Here is an 18,209-nt window from a genome sequence, read left to right as displayed (position 1 = left end):
ATCCAGCAAATGTTCCACAGCTTTCTTGTGAGAGAAGATCATAGGAACTTCTTGATATTCTTCTGGTTCAGAGACAATGATCCAGCGAAAGATGTCCTAGAGTACCGCATGAAAGTGCATGTGTTTGGAAACAGCCCTTCCCCTGCAGTGGCCATATATGGGCTCAGGCGGTCTGCCCAGGAAGGAGAAGTTGACTATGGCAGAGATGTCACACAATTTGTTGAAAGAGACTTTTATGTAGATGATGGTCTGAAGTCATCACCCTCTGAGGAGACAGCAATCAGTCTGCTTAAGAGAACACAAGACATGCTAGCCTGTTCCAACCTCAGACTGCACAAACTAGCCTCCAACAGCATAGAGGTAATGAAAGCCTTCCCTTCCCAAGACCATGCTAATGATTTAAGAGACCTAGATTTGGGTACAGACACTTTACCTGTACAACGCAGCCTTGGCCTAAACTGGGACTTGAAATCTGACACATTTACATTTCAAGTGAACAAGGATGAGAAACCCTTCACTCGCAGAGGAGTCTTATCTACAGTAAATAGTTTGTATGACCCTCTAGGATTTGCAGCTCCAGTAACTGTTCAAGGCAAAGCTCTACTACGAGAACTAACAGTGGAATCTTGTGACTGGGATTCCCCTCTCCCAGCAGCAAAGGAACAAGTCTGGATAGAATGGAGAGACTCTTTAGGAGCATTGTCTAGCATTCAAATTCCAAGGCAATACACTTGTACTCCTGCTGCAGGAATAAAAGAAAGGAAGCTTTGTATATTTTCTGATGCTTCAATCAAAGCGATAGCTGCCGTTGCTTACCTTAAGACTGTAGATTGCAAAGGACAGTGCCACATTGGATTCGTTATGGGTAAAGCAAAACTAACTCCACTACCTGAGCACACTATACCCAGATTGGAGCTGTGTGCAGCTGTGCTAGCAGTAGAAATGGCTGAACTCATCACTTCAGAAATTGATCTTCAACTAAGTGAGGCTGAATTCTACACAGATAGCAAGGTAGTGTTGGGCTACATCTGCAATGAGACCAGACGATTCTATGTCTATGTAAGTAACAGAATTCTGCACATACGGAGATCAACACACCCAAAACAATGGCACTATGTACCTTCAGAGAAAAATCCAGCAGATCATGCAACAAGAGCTGTACCTGCAGCTTGTTTAAAACAAACCTCCTGGTTTACAGGGCCTTCTTTCCTGTATTCATCTGAACAGAATGACCCTGCTGATGGGTATGAACTAATCGATACAACATCTGATCCAGAGATTCGTCCACAAGTATCTACACTCTGCACTGATACTTCAAGTATGCACCTTGGGTCTCATCGCTTCAAGAGGTTCTCCACTTGGAAGTCTCTAGTCAGATCTATTACCTGTCTGCTTCATATAGTGAAGTTCTTCAAGAAGGGTTTCCCTTCAACATCCAACTGCAAAGGCTGGCACTACTGTCAAAGGGCACATACAGTTGATGAACTTGAGCAAGCCAGAAACATCATTCTTCTAAGTGTACAGCAGGAAACATATGCTAAAGAGTTTGAGTACATCAAAGGCAAAAAGGCTATTTCCAAAGACAGTGTGTTAAAGAAGCTTGACCCATTTATTGATGAAAATGGCTTATTGAGAGTTGGCGGTCGCATCATGAATGCTACACTTGAACAAAAGGAGAAGAACCCACTGATAATTCCAAGCAATCATCACATTGCATCTTTACTTGTTCTACATTATCACCAACAGACAAGACACCAAGGACGTCTGTTTACAGAAGGTGCCCTGCGTGCAGCAGGATTCTGGATAGTTGGAGCAAAGAAACTTGTAAGTAGTGTTATCTTTAAATGTGTCACTTGCAGAAAACTTCGTGGCATGTTTCAGACTCAGAAAATGGCTAATCTGCCAGCAGACAGACTTAGTACTGAACCTCCATTTACAAATGTTGGCCTTGATGTATTTGGCCCCTGGTCTGTGACTTCACGCCATACTAGAGGGGGTCACGCTAATAGCAAATGCTGGGCAGTAATGTTTACTTGTTTGAGTATCCGGGCAGTACACATAGAGGTTATTGAATCCATGGATACTTCCAGTTTTGTCAATGCTCTCAGGAGATTCATATCAATTCGAGGCCCAGTGAAAAACATTTACTCTGATAGAGGGACTAATTTTGTGGGAGCCTGTAAAGAGCTAAACATTCCTTCAAACATTGACAAAAATCTTGTTGAAAGATACTTGTCTGACCAAGGTTGTGCATGGACATTCAACCCTCCTCATTCTTCCCACATGGGAGGTGCTTGGGAAAGGATGATAGGAATAGCTTGCAGAATTCTTGATTCCATGTTCTTACAGGAAGGGTCAACAAGGCTTACTCATGAGACTCTCACTACTTTCATGGCAGAAGTAGCAGCCATTATGAATGCCAGACCTTTGACCTCTGTATCTAATGACCCTGAGGATCCCTTCATACTTACTCCATCCACCTTGCTTACTCAAAAGGTCAGTACCATCAAAGCTCCTCCTGGTGAGTTTGATACCAAAGACTTATATAAGCGCCAGTGGAGACAAGTTCAAAGTCTTGCTAATACCTTTTGGGACAAATGGAAGAAGCAGTACATCTTCACCTTACAGTCTAGGAATAAGTGGCAGTCTGACAAACAGAACATTGAACCTGGCAACATTGTTCTCATGAAAGACTCTCAGATCAAGAGAAATGAGTGGCCTCTAGGACTTATCACCAGAGTTTTCCCAAGTGAGGATGGGAAAGTCCGGAAAGTGGAGGTCAAGGTTGTAAGGCAGAATGAGACTAAACTTTTCCTTAGACCTATATCTGAACTAATCCTATTGCTTTCTTCCACAGAACTTTCAAATGGGTGATATCTTACAATATCAGACGGGGAGTGTTATGCCTCCAGTACTGTTTTACTGTTTTATTGTTTAAAGAAATGTTTGATTGTTTAAAGAAATGTCCTTTTCAGCCTACCGTACTTTACCATGTGACCATGGGTAATACAGGAAAAGGTTTAGTATAGCTGCCATTTTAGCAGCATTAACAGTGTAATAGCAATCCTGCATAATCCTACCCAATCCAGCCCCGTGGAAGCATCGTTGGTAGGTATCATCCATCCCCAACCCCTAGGTTAATAATACAAACATATATCTTCCATGTTTATACCTTAATGTGGGTTCATAATTGTTTATGTGCAGTTATATCATGGCACATCTGTTCTTGCCCAGGCATCTAGGCCTTACCCCCCACTCAGATGGCTCTCATCTTTTATGTGTTTGTACATACATAAACCATAATGTTTTGTTTACTGTATTTGTCTACTGTATAGTAAATGCTGCATATTTCTCTTTCCCCAGTTTCACACCTTCCTGAACCTGAACCTCAATTTGTTTGTCTATCTAATATAACTAAGTCCCCTCAGCCATCTCCAGCTCCTGTGCCTGCACCTCTGCCGTCTCCTACTCCAGCCTCTGTGCCAGTGCTTCAGTCTCCTGCTCCAGCCTCTGTGCCAGCGCTTCAGTCTTTTGCTCCAGCCTCTGTGCCAGTACTTCAGACTCCTGCTCCAGCCTCTGTTCCAGTGCTTCAATCTCCTGCTCCAGCCTCTGTTCCAGTGCTTCAATCTCCTGCTTCAGCCTCTGTGCCAGTGCTTCAGTCTCCTGCTCCAGCCTCTGTGCCAGTGCTTCAGTCTCCTGCTCCAGCCTCTGTGCCAGTGCTTCAGTCTCCTGCTCCAGCCTCTGTGCCAGTGCTTCAGTCTCCTGCTCCAGCCTCTGTGCCAGTGCTTCAGTCTCCTGCTCTAGCCTCTGTGCCAGCGCTTCAGTCTCCTGCTCCAGCCTCTGTGCCAGTGCTTCAGTCTCCTGCTCCAGCCTCTGTGCCAGTGCTTCAGTCTCCTGCTCTAGCCTCTGTGCCAGTGCTTCAGTCTCCTGCTCCAGCCTCTGTGCCAGTGCTTCAGTCTCCTGCTCCAGCCTCTGTGCCAGCGCTTCAGTCTCCTGCTCCAGCCTCTGTGCCAATGCTTCAGTCACCTGCTCTAGCCTCTGTGCCAGCGTCCCAGCAACAACTGCTTTGTTCAGTTCTAGCACCCCAACAGTGGCCTTGTCCAGTTCTAGCACCCCGACAGCGGCCTTGTACAGTTCAAGCACCACGGCAGCGGCCTTGTTCTGTTTTGGCTCCTGTGCCAGAACTGCAACCTTCAGCTCCTGCTCCTGTGCCAGAACTGCAACCTTCAGCTCCTGTGCCAGAACTGCAATCTTCAACTCCTTCCTCCATGCCAGTGGTAGTGCCTGCTCCTTCCTCCCTGCCAGCGGTAGTGCCTGCTCCTGCCTCCGTGCCAGTGGCCATGCCTGTTCCAGCTTCAGCGCCAATGCTTCTGCCACCAGCCTCTGAGGACAAAATTGCTTCCGGACCTGCTTCCCTGCTACTGGATCTGGTACATAAAATAAAGAAAAGGCAGGCACTCCAGGATTTCAGTAGAAAAGAAGGCAGTTGTTCACGAAAGAGTGTTGTAAAAACACAAAAAGTTTATTATACTAACACATAGTACATTAAGCCTAACGCGTTTCGTACCTCACGGTACTTAATCAGAGGCTCTTTGTTATGTGGCTTGATCTTTCTGTCAGGGGTAGCCACAGGTGGGAGGCTGGCAGGTAGGAGCTTATATGCTGTGTAATATGGATAAAGTGGGTAAGTCACTTGTTGATAGGCCGGACATCAGGCAGGAACAGGGGCAGGAACCAGGCAGGAACATGGACAGGAACCAGGCAGGAATCAGGCAGGAACATGGACAGGAACCAGGCAGGAATCAGGCAGGAACATGGGCAGGAACCAGGCAGGAACAGGGGCAGGAACCAGGCAGGAACACGGGCAGGAACCAGGCAGGAACAGGGGCAGGAATCAGGCAGGAACAGGGGTAGAAACCAGGCAGGAACAGGGGCAGGAACCAGGCAGGAACCAGGCAGGAACAGGGGCAGGAATCAGGCAGGAACAGGGGCAGAAACCAGGCAGGAACAGGGGCAGGAACCAGGCAGGAATAAGGCAGGAACCAGGCAGGAACAGGGGCAGGAATCAGACAGGAACAGGGGCAGGAACCAGGCAGGAACATGGACAGGAACCAGGCAGGAATCAGGCAGGAACATGGGCAGGAACATGGGCAGGAACCAGGCAGGAACCAGGCAGGAACACAGACAGGAACCAGGCAGGAATCAGGCAAGAACATGGGCAGGAACCAGGCAGGAATCAGGCAGGAACATGAGCAGGAACCAGGCAGGAACACAGGCAGGAATCAGGCAAGAACATGGGCAGGAACCAGGCAGGAACATGGCCAGGAACCAGGCAGGAACACAGACAGGAACACGGGCAGGAATCAGGCAAGAACATGGGCAGGAACCAGGCAGGAACAGGGGCAGGAACCAGGCAGGAACATGGGCAGGAACATGGGCAGGAACCAGGCAGAAACACAGACAGGAACCAGGCAGGAACACGGATAGGAACCAGGCAGGAATCAGGCAGAAACAGGGGCAGGAACCAGGCAGGAACATGGACAGGAACCAGGCAGGAATCAGGCAAGAACATGGGCAGGAACCAGGCAGGAACAGGGGCAGGAACCAGGCAGGAACACGGGCAGGAAATAGGCAGAAACACATACAGGAACCAGGCAGGAACACGGATAGGAACCAGGCAGGAACACGGGCAGGAAATAGGCAGAAACACAGACAGGAACCAGGCAGGAACACGCATAGGAACCAGGCAGGAACATGGGCAGGAACCAGGCAGGAATCAGGCAGGAACATGGGCATGAACCAGGCAGGAACAGGGGCAGGAACCAGGCAGGAACACGGACAGGAACCAGGCAGGAATCAGGCAAGAACATGGGCAGGAACCAGGCAGGAACAGGGGCAGGAACCAGGCAGGAACATGGGCAGGAAATAGGCAGAAACACAGACAGGAACCAGGCAGGAACACGGATAGGAACCAGACAGGAACACGGGCAGGAACCAGGCAGGAATCAGGCAGGAACATGGGCATGAACCAGGCAGGAACAGGGGCAGGAACCAGGCAGGAACACGGACAGGAACCAGGCAGGAATCAGGCAGAAACAGGGGCAGGAACCAGGCAGGAACAGGGGCAGGAAACAGGCAGGAACATGGACAGGAACCAGGCAGGAATCAGGCAAGAACATGGGCAGGAACCAGGCAGGAACAGGGGCAGGAACCAGGCAGGAACACGGGCAGGAACCAGGCAGGAACACAGACAGGAACCAGGCAGGAATCAGGCAGGAAAATGGGCAGGAACCAGGCAGGTATGGGAGTGGATCAAGGTACATGGCTTAATGATTAAGCAAGCAGGAGTTGCTTGTAACAGGCTTATAAAGCCCATTAATTGTCAGATTTAATGATGGCTCCGGCAATTCAGCTGTTCCTGCCCCCAGTTTATTTGGGATAACTTTTTGCAGACAATCATTTCAAGTCCTTTTAAGTATTTTCCTGTTTCTTTTTGTTTCCATGCAATTTGTCAATTTGTCTGTTAACAAAAAACTTGAATTATTTGTATTAAGTGATGTGACTCTAGCTGTCATCAGTAAGGTAAAACTGAAACATTTCGGTGCTTCCCAGGACAGTTTATTCAATATAACACAGCACCCACCTGATCCTGGGATCACCCAGAGATCGATCCTTAAGGGGGGAGCAATGTTGGGACTTGCCTGTGCTCAAACTCTGGACTGTATGTTAGAGGGGTTCTGCTTTACCTTGTGGAGCTACTGGAGACCTTGGGGATTAAGTCCTACACATATTGTTAAATACTTTTCAGTAACTATCTGTTCATGCTCACCTCCTTCTCCCTCAGTAAGCCCAGGTGTTTGCAATCTGACAATTAATGGGCTTTATAAGCCTGTTACAAGCAACTCCTTGTTGCTTGATCATTAAAGCCTTATAGCTTGATCCAGTGCCCATACCTGCCCGTGTTCCTGCCTGGTTCCGTGTGCTATACCCTGTTCCTCGTCTCCTGTTCCTGACCTCTGTTGGATCTCCTGGTATTGATCTCAGCCTGTTTATATGACTTCTCTCCCTGTCTTCAGCCTGCCCCTGACCACTGCCTGTTTATCGGACTCTCTTTTGCTCGCTGCCAGTCCAGACCCTCTGCCTGTTATATGGACTTGTGTTGTGTTGCTGCCTGCCTCTGACCACTGGCCTGTTGTAAGGACTTTTGTATTCTTTATTGCTCATTTCATTATTCACTCCTTATAATAAATCATGTTTCAACATAACAACATGTTTCCGGCCTATCAACAAGTGAAGTACCCACTCTATCCATATTACACATATAAGCTCCTACCTGCCAGCCCCCCACCTGTGGCTTCACCTGACAATTCCCTATAATCCAATGATATACACTAAATAGTAATGCCTCCATGGATGCCCAACACAGCCTGGAGGTCCCAAACCAGAGGGTCCAAAGAGAATCCCAACAAGTATAAACAAATTGATTAAGGTGTGCTACACAATGGACAAACCAGCTAATTGTAGCCCCAGGTGCAAGCTGAACCCTCAGCCAGGGTAAAACAATATCCAGGATAAAATGAAAAAACAGCAGCACTCCGGAAATGTTGTAGAAAAAAGTGACTTTACTCAAGTGCACACAGCAACGTTTCGGGCATAAACCAGCCCTTTATCAAGTCTAGGCTTGATAAAGGGCTGGTTTATGCCCGAAACGTTGCTGTGTGCACTTGAGTAAAGTCACTTTTTTCTACAACATTTCCGGAGTGCTGCTGTTTTTTCATTTTATCCCAACAAGTATAAAGTCACACTTTGTGTGCATTCAGAATCCCCAAACCATTCCCCACAGTTCTTCACAGCCCCCCGTCTGGTTTTGAACTGAATAGTTGGCGCTCTCCAGTTCTGAACTGACTGTCCAGATTTCTGAAATCAAAAATTTGAAGAGCACTTTTAATGAGCATTTATGAAATGTGAGTTTCACTGTGTCATTTAATACATTATTGGAATCATAAATTGGTTAGACTGAGTTAGAATGATCTCCATGTAGATTGTAAGCTCTTTTGGGCAGAGCTCTCTTTACCTCCTGTATCGGTTACTGATTGCTTTATATGTTACTCCTTGTAGAGTGTAAGCTCTTTTGGGCAGGGCTCTCTTTACCTCCTGTATCGGTTACTGATTGCTTTATATGTTACTCTGTATGTCCAATGTATGAAACCCACTTATTGTACAGTGCTGCAGAATATGTTGGTGCTTTATAAATAAATGTTAATAATACGCTGCTGTCTCTGTTTGAGGTGAGTACATGGGCATCCACTTGAAGGATCCCTACTTTGCCCATCGCTCAGACTTTCAATCTGGGGAGTTCTAATGGGTTTGGGTTACAAAGAGGCTATGTACTTGCTTTATGGTGGTTGTAATGTATAGTGTTGTGCTTGTACTAGTTTTTACGTATGAACTCCCTGAAGTGTTCTGGAACTGAGCAGCGTCGGGCTGGGCCCCCAGATCTGATCCCCCCCAGGGCGCTCCGGTGATCTTTTACATATGTATCAAGACTTTCCACTATTTCCTGCAGATATATTTATCCACATAAATAGCTAGTGGTTGTAATAAAAAAAACTACATGGGACACAATAGGTTGGTGTGGATGTGAGGCTCTTATTTTAATAAATAAATATATTTGGGTTGTTCTTAATGTAGGGACCCATAGTGTTAATATGTCCCTATGGCTTTAAGCCCTACTAGTTCCTATATCTTCCTGTTGCTGGGCAGAGGCCCATGTATCTAGTGTGCCATTAGCATATGTGCCTTATTGGTTAATAGGTAGGCCCCTCCCTTTACACTCTAATATAAAGCTTAGCAAAGGGGTGGGGCTTCCTCTTTGGCTGCATCTGGTGAGTGAGTACCCTAGAGGTTGCATCTAACTCTAGTAAAGTCAGGGAACAGGGACCCCAAGAATGAGGGCTAGTAAGTATAAGGATAATTTATAAGAGCACTTTCTAGGAAAGTGAGATTAGTTAGCAAGAGCAGTTTCCGGCTCCACCCAGGAGAGATTAGCTGAAAGTATCTTCCCTACAGGCATTGTTGCTTTAGTGCAGGACCACGGATTAGACGCAGGTATCAGGTCAGTTTCTATCCCTGATCCATAGTCGGCTGTGAGGGATCCTTGGCTGCTAAGGGACACCCTGAGGATACAGATACTGGGCCAGGCTCCGCAGGGAGGCCATGCTGGTTGGTGGTCCTTATCTTCCCCACACTTGGCTGAGGTGGGCTATACCGGAGGACACCATATTTTTCTACCTTCTGTGCAATTACCTGATATCCCCTCTGTGTGAGTATTGCTAAAACCCTGGGGATCAGTGTCTGGGGCAATACAAAAGTTGCACTACACCCCAAGAATATTTCCACATAGTGAAAGCCCATCTGGTGTGTAGAGGCCGATGTACCCCAAGGCCTATCTAGCCGCTATTTTCTGTTGTTACAGTCATATAGGGGCTACATTAATTAACATGTTTCCAGGGGGGATGGTACCATTAAGGCATGTATCTATTAAAATGTGTTAATTTATTTTATGTACACTTTTGTGGGATCCCCATTTAATGATAGATGGTTGTGGTGATCTCCCATTTGTCTGTAGGCCTCTGTATCATACTCCTTGGTATCTAAAGCTATTAAAGGAATAGTAACACTCAAAATTTTCCGTAAAAAATCTATTCTACCCTGCCCCAATAATTGCCCTATCCTGCAAACCTTTTAGTATTTTGAATGCTGTAGTACAAAATACATGTTAAAAGTTGGCTTCCGGTCATTTGAAATAGGTCGATACGGCGATGCAGGGGAAGCATCCATCAATTGATCAAGCCTAGCCTGACTCCTTCCTATACAGAAGGAAGGCTAGGATCAATCAATCGATTGCCGCATAGTGGATGCTTCCCCTGCATCGCCGAATTGGCTTTTTTCAAATGAAGTTTTAACAGGTATTTTATAATAAAGCATTCAAAATACTAAAAAGTTTGCAGGATAGGGCAACAAAAACAGCATATTGTAAATGTATACTTTAAATAAATAAGAAATATTAAAAACAAATATTAAGAAATATTGTTTCGTCCGTTTTGGTATTTTGATTAAAATGTTACTTTTGTTAAGACATAGCATTTCATATAGAAGTGAGTGAGTTTATAATTCTAAGTATTTGAAAAGTTATAAAAACTTGTTTCCAAGTAAATTTGATTTTGTGTTCATCTCAGGTCTAAATAAAATCATATAACATTTGGGCAGAAATATAGAGGCTAAAAGGCCCGCGCTTGAGGTGAGTATGGCAAATATCTCCACACACACAGTGTTTTTGCCTTTGGTGCTCAGATAGGCCGGGATCATTGTGATCCAAACACTGCAGAAGAGCAGCATGCTGAAAGTGATGTACTTGGCCTCATTAAAACTGTCCGGTAAGCTCCGAGCTAAAAATGCTAAAACAAAACTAACAGCTGCCAGAAGCCCCATATACCCAATAACTGAGTAAAAGCCAATAGCTGAGCCCTCATTGCACTGAATGATGATGGTTCCAGGGGAAGTGTGAATGTCCAGTTCCTGAAAGGGAGGAGAAATGGCCAACCAAGTCATGCAGATGATTATTTGAATGGATGAGCAGAACAAGACTACAGAATTGGACAGTTTGACTCCCAGCCATTTTCTCCATGAGCTCCCTGGCTTGGTGGCTTTGAAAGCAACACAAACCATGATAGTCTTGGCCAGGAGAGAAGAGACAGCTATGGAGAAGGTGATTCCAAAAGTGATGATGCGCAGCATGCAGGTTATATCCACAGGGCGACCGAGGAACAGAAACACACTGAGGAAGCTCAGCTTGATGGAGACAAGGAGGAGGAAGCTCAGGCTCCGGTTGTTGGCTCTCACTATGGGGGAGTCCCGGTATAAAACAAAAATTCCTAATACTATGACTGTTATAAGAGAAAATAGAATTGAGACACTAATGAAAGCATCAGAAATCACATCATTAGTGTATGAGAGAAATTGCTCAGTTTTTGCAATACACTGATTCCTCTTCTCATTGGGCCATTCCATGTCTGGGCATCGGATGCAGTTCTCACTGTCTGTAACGATAACGAAACAAATGCAAATTAAAATGTAGTTGAACGATTAAAAGATACAATTAAGACTGTACTAACGCTAGTTCTTTGCTACAATGCTGTCATTCACAATTAACTTCATTTACTACCTAAATATTAGATTTCGAGCATGCAGTCTGGTTTTGGTATTATATATATATATCAATCCAGTTTCTACAATTTCAGGTGCATGATAAAAAATTCTTTTAAAATACAGCTTGAGCTTAGTACATAAATGCCTTTGTAGCTAGTTTCTATAGTTACGAGCTGAATCTCACTATTCCCCCTGATTTCATCATCATTTATACCAGTCAGATTAGACATTTCTCCCTCGGAACAAGGAACACAATGATAGCAGCAGGAGTGGGTTCCATGATCCGGTGCCTTCCTGAAGCCGGGGAGACAGTTATCTGAGCACTGGGATTTTGGGATCTAAAATATGAAAAGCAGTTATAGAATTTTGTATACACTGTTCATCATCATCATCATCATCATCATCATCATCATCATCATCATCATCAATCATCATCAATCATCATCATCAATCATCATTATCATCATCATCATCAATCATCATCATCAATCATCATCATCAATCATCATCATCATCAATCATGAATCCTCATCATCATCAATCATCATCAATCATCAATCATCATCAATCATCATCAATCATCATCATCAATCATCATCAATCATCATCATCATCCTTTGTTTAATTTCTGCCAGGGAATGACATGGCAATATGCAGTAATATTACAAATACAATTTCTAAATTCAATTGATTATGAGTTATATAAATAAACATGAATACTGGAGAGCCTTGCACACAAAAGCTGGGATTTTGGGATCTAAAATATGAAAAGCAGTTATAGAATTTTGTATACACTGTTCATCATCATCATCATCATCATCAATCATCATCATCAATCATCATTATCATCATCATCATCATCATCAATCATCATCATCAATCATCATCATCATCAATCCTCATCATCATCAATCATCATCAATCATCATCAATCATCAATCATCATCATCATCATCATCAATCATCATCATCAATCATCATCAATCATCATCATCATCCTTTGTTTAATTTCTGCCAGGAAATGACATGGCAATATGCAGTAATATTACAAATACAATTTCTAAATTCAATTGATTATGAGTTATATAAATAAACATGAATACTGGAGAGCCTTGCTCACAAAAGCTTACAATAAACTTTGTCAGTAAACCCCAACTGATGCTGCTCCTTCTCCCACAAAAAAACCCTTAGATTTTACTTAAAGGGAAACTAAACCCCGCTGCACAGCGGGCTCAACCAAACGTTACTCAGCCGTTGCTGAACTACAAATCGCAGAATAATGTAACATATAATGAAGGGTGTTGGGGGAACAAAGTGGCTCTTTGAAAGGAGAATCTATGACCATATTTTGGATATACTCATTGGTAATCTTTTTTAAATATTTGAAGACCTATGATTTTTTGGGTATACATCACATTTATGCAGATGGATAAGGTGGAGGGAAAATTGTTACTACTCTAATCTGATCTAATCTGTCCCATTTCACTCTGCCAAAAAAATTGCGAAACTGCAGAAAATTTTTTTGCGCTCGCAACTTTTTTTTTTACACTTACGACTTTCCTTTGACACAACCACAAATTTTTTTATGCGACCGCAATGTATTTAACTCAGATGGACTTTTTTGATGCACTGTAACATTTTCCCTCATGCAACCTTTTGTTTTTCGCTGTGAATTTTTTGCAGCCATTTCGCAAAAAAAATTCACAATGCCGAAATGAAGAATTTTTAAGTGAAAAATGTTGCTCATCACTAGTTCCAACTAATCCTGTGGTGAAATAGCTGCCAAGGCAAGTGTGGTGCAGGGGAAGGAGGGCCCCCAGGGCAGTAGCTGGGGTGGCACATTGAAGATACTCCTTGGCTGGGAACTGAATAGACTGAAGTATCTGCTCTTTATGGTTTTGAATATTCACGACTCAAGGTTGATGCTGCCCCTACCCATATTGACTAACTGTGTATCTCGTTGAAATTCTACACCACATTTTTCTAATTATATTCCAAAAACATTTTGGCAGGTAATTCATTTTGTTGCTATCCTTAAAGCATTCTGCCCATCCCTCCTCTCCTGATGGATTGTATATAAGCTGCCTAAGCTGCATAGATTTATCATTTCTGTGTAGCTTTGGTCATAACAAATTCCAACAGTGGAACTTTATGTGCTTTATACTTAACTTACAAGAAATTAAAAAGCTAAAACTAACCTGACTGTTGTTGGTCTTCCATCTTACATCATATGGACCAATGTAGAGCTGCTGGTCCGAGAGTCCCCTTGATAAGAACCACCCAAGAATTTCCATATGTATTTCACTATAGGATTTCATTGTATAGTAATAGATTCGGTAGTGAGTCAAAAACTCACCATTTTCCTCAAAATTCAAAGTTGTATTGGTTTTAAAAGGGATGTTTTTGAAATAATGATGTAACTAAAGCAAAAGATACAAAACACTTATTAGCCTCTATAATATAATTCCAATTGTAATCAGAGCAATACATGATTTACAAATTAGTGGCCTAACTGCAACACAGCTAAGGCCACAGGGGGCAGCGGGGATGGGGGGCATTTACTTACCAGGTACAGTTGCAAATGCAAGTCTGTTGCACCATCTGCAACAAGCTGCTAAGGGAGGAGGAAGCTCTATGGTTCCCTAGGACCAATAGTTGCACTTATACACAGTCCATCAGGAGAGGCGGGATGGGTGCAATGGCACTTGTCACAACTGTAAGTGTAAGGAGTGTGTTTGGCTGCAAGTTCATTTTTTGCAAAACTTCCACAAAATTTTGCCACAAAAAAAGTGAGGCAGCATCAAAAAAGGGTTGCGTCACCATTTTAGGATGAATTTCTTCTTCACTACCTTTAATACATGGCATCACTACTTTTTGCATTCATTTTAATACAGTTATAAATGGCCCTTAAAGGAGAACTAAACTCTAAAATAGAAAATCATTAGAAATGCTGTATTATTCTTCTTCTTCTTCTTCTTCTTCTTCTTCTTCTTCTTCTTCTTCTTCTTCTTCTTCTTCTTCTTCTTCTTCTTCTTCTTCTTCTTCTCTTCTTCTTCTTCTTCTTCTTCTTCTTCTTCTTCTTCTTCTTCTTCTTCTTCTTCTTCTTCTTCTTCTTCTTCTTCTTCTTCTTCTTCTTCTTCTTCTTCTTCTTCTTCTTCTTCTTCTTCTTCTTCTTCTTCTTCTTCTTCTTCTTCTTCTTCTTCTTCTTCTTCTTCTTCTTCTTCTTCTTCTTCTTCTTCTTCTTCTTCTTCTTCTTCTTCTTCTTCTTCTTCTTCTTCTTCTTCTTCTTCTTCTTCTTCTCTTCTTCTTCTCTTCTTCTTCTTCTTCTTCTTCTTCTTCTTCTTCTTCTTCTTCTTCTTCTTCTTCTTCTTCTTCTTCTTCTTCTTCTTCTCTTCTTCTTCTTCTTCTTCTTCTCTTCTTCTTCTTCTCTTTCTTCTTCTTCTTCTTCTTTCTTCTTCTTCTTCTTCTTCTTCTTCTTCTTCTTCTTCTTCTTCTTCTTCTTCTTCTTCTTCTTCTTCTTCTTCTTCTTCTTCTTCTTCTTCTTCTTCTTCTTCTTCTTTCTTCTTCTTCTTCTTCTTCTTCTTCTTCTTTCTTCTTCTCTTCTTCTTCTTCTTCTTCTTCTTCTTCTTCTCTTCTTCTTCTTCTTCTTCTTCTTCTTCTTCTTCTCTTCTTCTTCTTCTTCTTCTTCTTCTCTTCTTCTTCTTCTTCTTCTTCTTCTTCTTCTTCTTCTTCTTCTTCTTCTTCTTCTTCTTCTTCTTCTTCTTCTTCTTCTTCTTCTTCTTCTTCTTCTTCTTCTTCTTCTTCTTCTTCTTCTTCTTCTTCTTCTTCTTCTTCTTCTTCTTCTTCTTCTTCTTCTTCTTCTTCTTCTTCTTCTTCTTCTTCTTCTCTTCTTCTCTTCTTCTTCTTCTTCTTCTTCTTCTTCTTCTTCTTCTTCTTCTTCTTCTTCTTCTTCTTCTTCTTCTTCTTCTTCTTCTTCTTCTTCTTCTTCTTCTTCTTCTTCCCACACAACAGCCCAATAACTTCTCTCAAAGTGTTTATGAAGCAGTTGCATGGGGGTGTGTGTGCATTACACACGGGGAGAGGCCAAACTGTGCCAGTAGGTGTATAGGCAGAACAACATGTACAGGGGAACCTCTGCACAAACACTATGTTCCTTCCCAGGCATGCTGATTTGCAAAGTGACTGACACTGAGCTCAGAGTTTGTGTCTCACTATTATAAACAGGCTGTGTATGGAACCCCCAGTCTGTATGGCACCCCCAGTCTGTATGGCACCCCCTGTCTGTATGGCACCCCCAGGTTGTATGGAACCCCCAGTCTGCTCATCTGCCCTTTGCTTTGGTCAGTGTAATGTGAGTGTTAGAGAAAATCATTTGTAGAAAGATAGAATTCAGAATGTGTTTATATTAGAAAAAGCCCCAATTATCTTCTGAGCTGATATTTTGGGGGATGGGGATATGGGAATATTTGGGAGTCTGTAAACAAGTTATGTCTAAATACTGAGCTAAAGCTTGTTTGTATTGATATCCTGTAATACAATGTGTATAATAGGGCAGCACTAATTTATATGTACCTGTACCCATGATGCACCTGTGTCTCTGTGCCAATGGGATCATTTGTAGGTTCCACCTAGTTCTCTATGGAGGTTGAAGAAAAAAATATATACACAAAAGCATTGACCAATGAGAATGCTGATTAGATTCCCAGCACTATATCAGCCATTTTGATATTATCTTACATATAGAGATACTTACACAATTTTTCCCGTCATTATATGGCACAGGAATCAGACATGGGGATAAAGGGACAGACTTGTTCAGTACTGGGAAACTGTGCTTAGTGCTCCCAACTCCAATTGCAGGAACAGAGAACAGGGAGCCGGATTTACTCACATCAGCTGGGATTCTCATTGGGGGATTCTTTTGCATATTTATGCAGCCACTGGCTTTGTGCTGTTGTTCTGATAATTTACTACATTCCCTAAGCTCCGCCTCCCAACAGCAGCCCAGAGCAAACTGAGCATGTGAAGGAGCCAGATCTTGGATGGTCTAACAAAGTAACAAGATGGCAGCCCCCTGTGGACAACTTTGAAAGCATAAATCATTATTTTAATTAGGCTTCTCAACCTCTGGGCTTGTGCAGTAAGTTCAGAATGTTTATGTTTATGCTCAGTATATAAAATACAGCATTTCTAATGATTTTCTATTTTAGGGTTTAGTTCTCCTTTAATGTGTATGACAAAATTTAGTTGAGGCAATGTGAACAGATGCAGGGTACTCATACACTACACTTATATATATATATATATATTTGCCATATAAGTCCTGACCTCCCAAAGCTTTATTGTTAAAAACTCATAGAAAAATATGGGCAACGTTTCAGAGCTTTACATTCCTTTTTCAAGCCATAAATATTGCATTTATAGGGTGTGGGTGCTGGGTTTACGTGGAATGGTTGATGGACTCTGGTCTTTTTTCAACCCTATGTAACTATTACATAGCCACACTGTTCGAAAAAGACCTTTTTGTGGCTACTGTATGTATTGCAATATTTATGACTTGTATTGTATTTTTCTATGTGTTTTTGACAATAAAGTGTTGGGAGTGCAGGTCTTTTTGCATGAATTTTTGTAACAATGGGTTAAGTCCTTTTCACTCACAGTTTCCAATGTACGTAAAATATAGTATAATAAAAGGGTGTATTTATGGATTTGTGTGGATGACAGTATCTCTTTAAATTATTTTATAACATATTTACCTGATGTTTATAATTATACATATTTTTGCTCTTTTTAGGACCTTCCTGGTCAATAGACATTTGCATAATGTGAATTGCATGAGTCAGTATATAAGCCGCAAAGGCCACATGGGGACTGTGTAAAGGGTTGTCAAAATGGCGGACGTTTGTTATGAGCTCCTTCCCAGTGCAGTTACGCAGTTCATCTTTGTAAACTTGTTTATAAACATTGTTTTTGCTGTTGTCCTTTGATAAACATAAATGGTATCGCATCCAGATATCTTCCAGTAACTTGTCTTCAGGGTAATTTGATGGACGGATACTCTCTAGGTAAGGTTTTAATATGGGACCTTGAAGAGAATATTCCAAGTATTGTATTAAGCCTAAACTACCATTAAATATGTCTATGGCATAATCCATCATGTGATAATTGACATATATAGTATAAGAAAGAATTAATGTTCTCTCAATAAATTCCTCTGTAAATTTTTGTAGACTTTCAACCGAGGTTCCAGAAACCATTCCACACAGTAGAATGACTCTAGCTGAAGACTTTTGAATGACCTGCTTTGACTGCATATCTTTGTTGTACTCATTCCATCCTGATGAAGTTTGATCTATAAAGCTACTTATCTTTACGCTGAACTCAACACATATCCCATGACTAGAGAGGTACTTCATTAGCAGCTGATGTTCTTTTCCTCCCTCATAATCATCTAGTCTTATTATTCCAATCCAGGTCCAGCCAAAATGTTTCAGTAATTGGCTAAAAGCAAGATAATAATGGTGATCACTTTGTACTGTCCGGAAAAAGTATGGGTAAGTGACTCTGTCACTGAGCAATGGGTCTGTGGCGCCAGAACTGATCTACAAATAAAGAACAGAAGGAGGCAGACTGCATCAATAGGCTCACCCAATGATCTCTTTTCTGATATAGATACACCCAGATGCCTGTGGCTGAACTAACAATATCAGTAGAAGGATGCTGTACTAAATAAATTAATTAAAGGGACACTAGGCTGAAAAAAAAATTGAATTCAGTACAATGGAACACAGAAAGACTCTCAGAATCCAAAACACAACAAACACTCTACAGAACACAACAAACCACAACTTATTGTTACCAAAGCAAAGTAAACAGGGATTCAAGCACATCCTATTTATTATAGGGAGAACACAAACTGTGGCCAAAGTAATTTGCTTATGCAAAACAGTCCATTTGGAAGAAATATCCCCATTGCAAAGGTTTCCTGAATGTAATACTGA

General features: G+C 42.3%; 1 protein-coding gene across 1 annotated transcript in view; it reads right to left on the bottom strand.

Moving 5' to 3' along the window:
- Window positions 1–10,191: 10,191 nt before the first annotated feature.
- The window catches only part of LOC116408400 (vomeronasal type-2 receptor 26-like), a 19,152-nt gene continuing 11,134 nt past the window's right edge, over window positions 10,192–18,209 (bottom strand). Inside the window, exons 4-7 of the mRNA XM_031895180.1 lie at window positions 16,965–17,810; window positions 13,407–13,628; window positions 11,423–11,546; window positions 10,192–11,099 (exon numbers count right to left, since the gene is read on the bottom strand). Of these exons, the coding sequence (XP_031751040.1) occupies window positions 10,192–11,099; window positions 11,423–11,546; window positions 13,407–13,628; window positions 16,965–17,810 (2,100 nt within the window). The remainder of the gene's footprint in view (window positions 11,100–11,422; window positions 11,547–13,406; window positions 13,629–16,964; window positions 17,811–18,209) is intronic.

Source organism: Xenopus tropicalis, chromosome 1, assembly GCF_000004195.4.
Source record: "Xenopus tropicalis strain Nigerian chromosome 1, UCB_Xtro_10.0, whole genome shotgun sequence".
NCBI classification, from domain to species: domain Eukaryota; kingdom Metazoa; phylum Chordata; class Amphibia; order Anura; family Pipidae; genus Xenopus; species Xenopus tropicalis.
The sequence above is the reverse complement of the archived record's forward strand: the minus strand, read 5'-3'. Positions and strand labels throughout refer to the sequence as shown.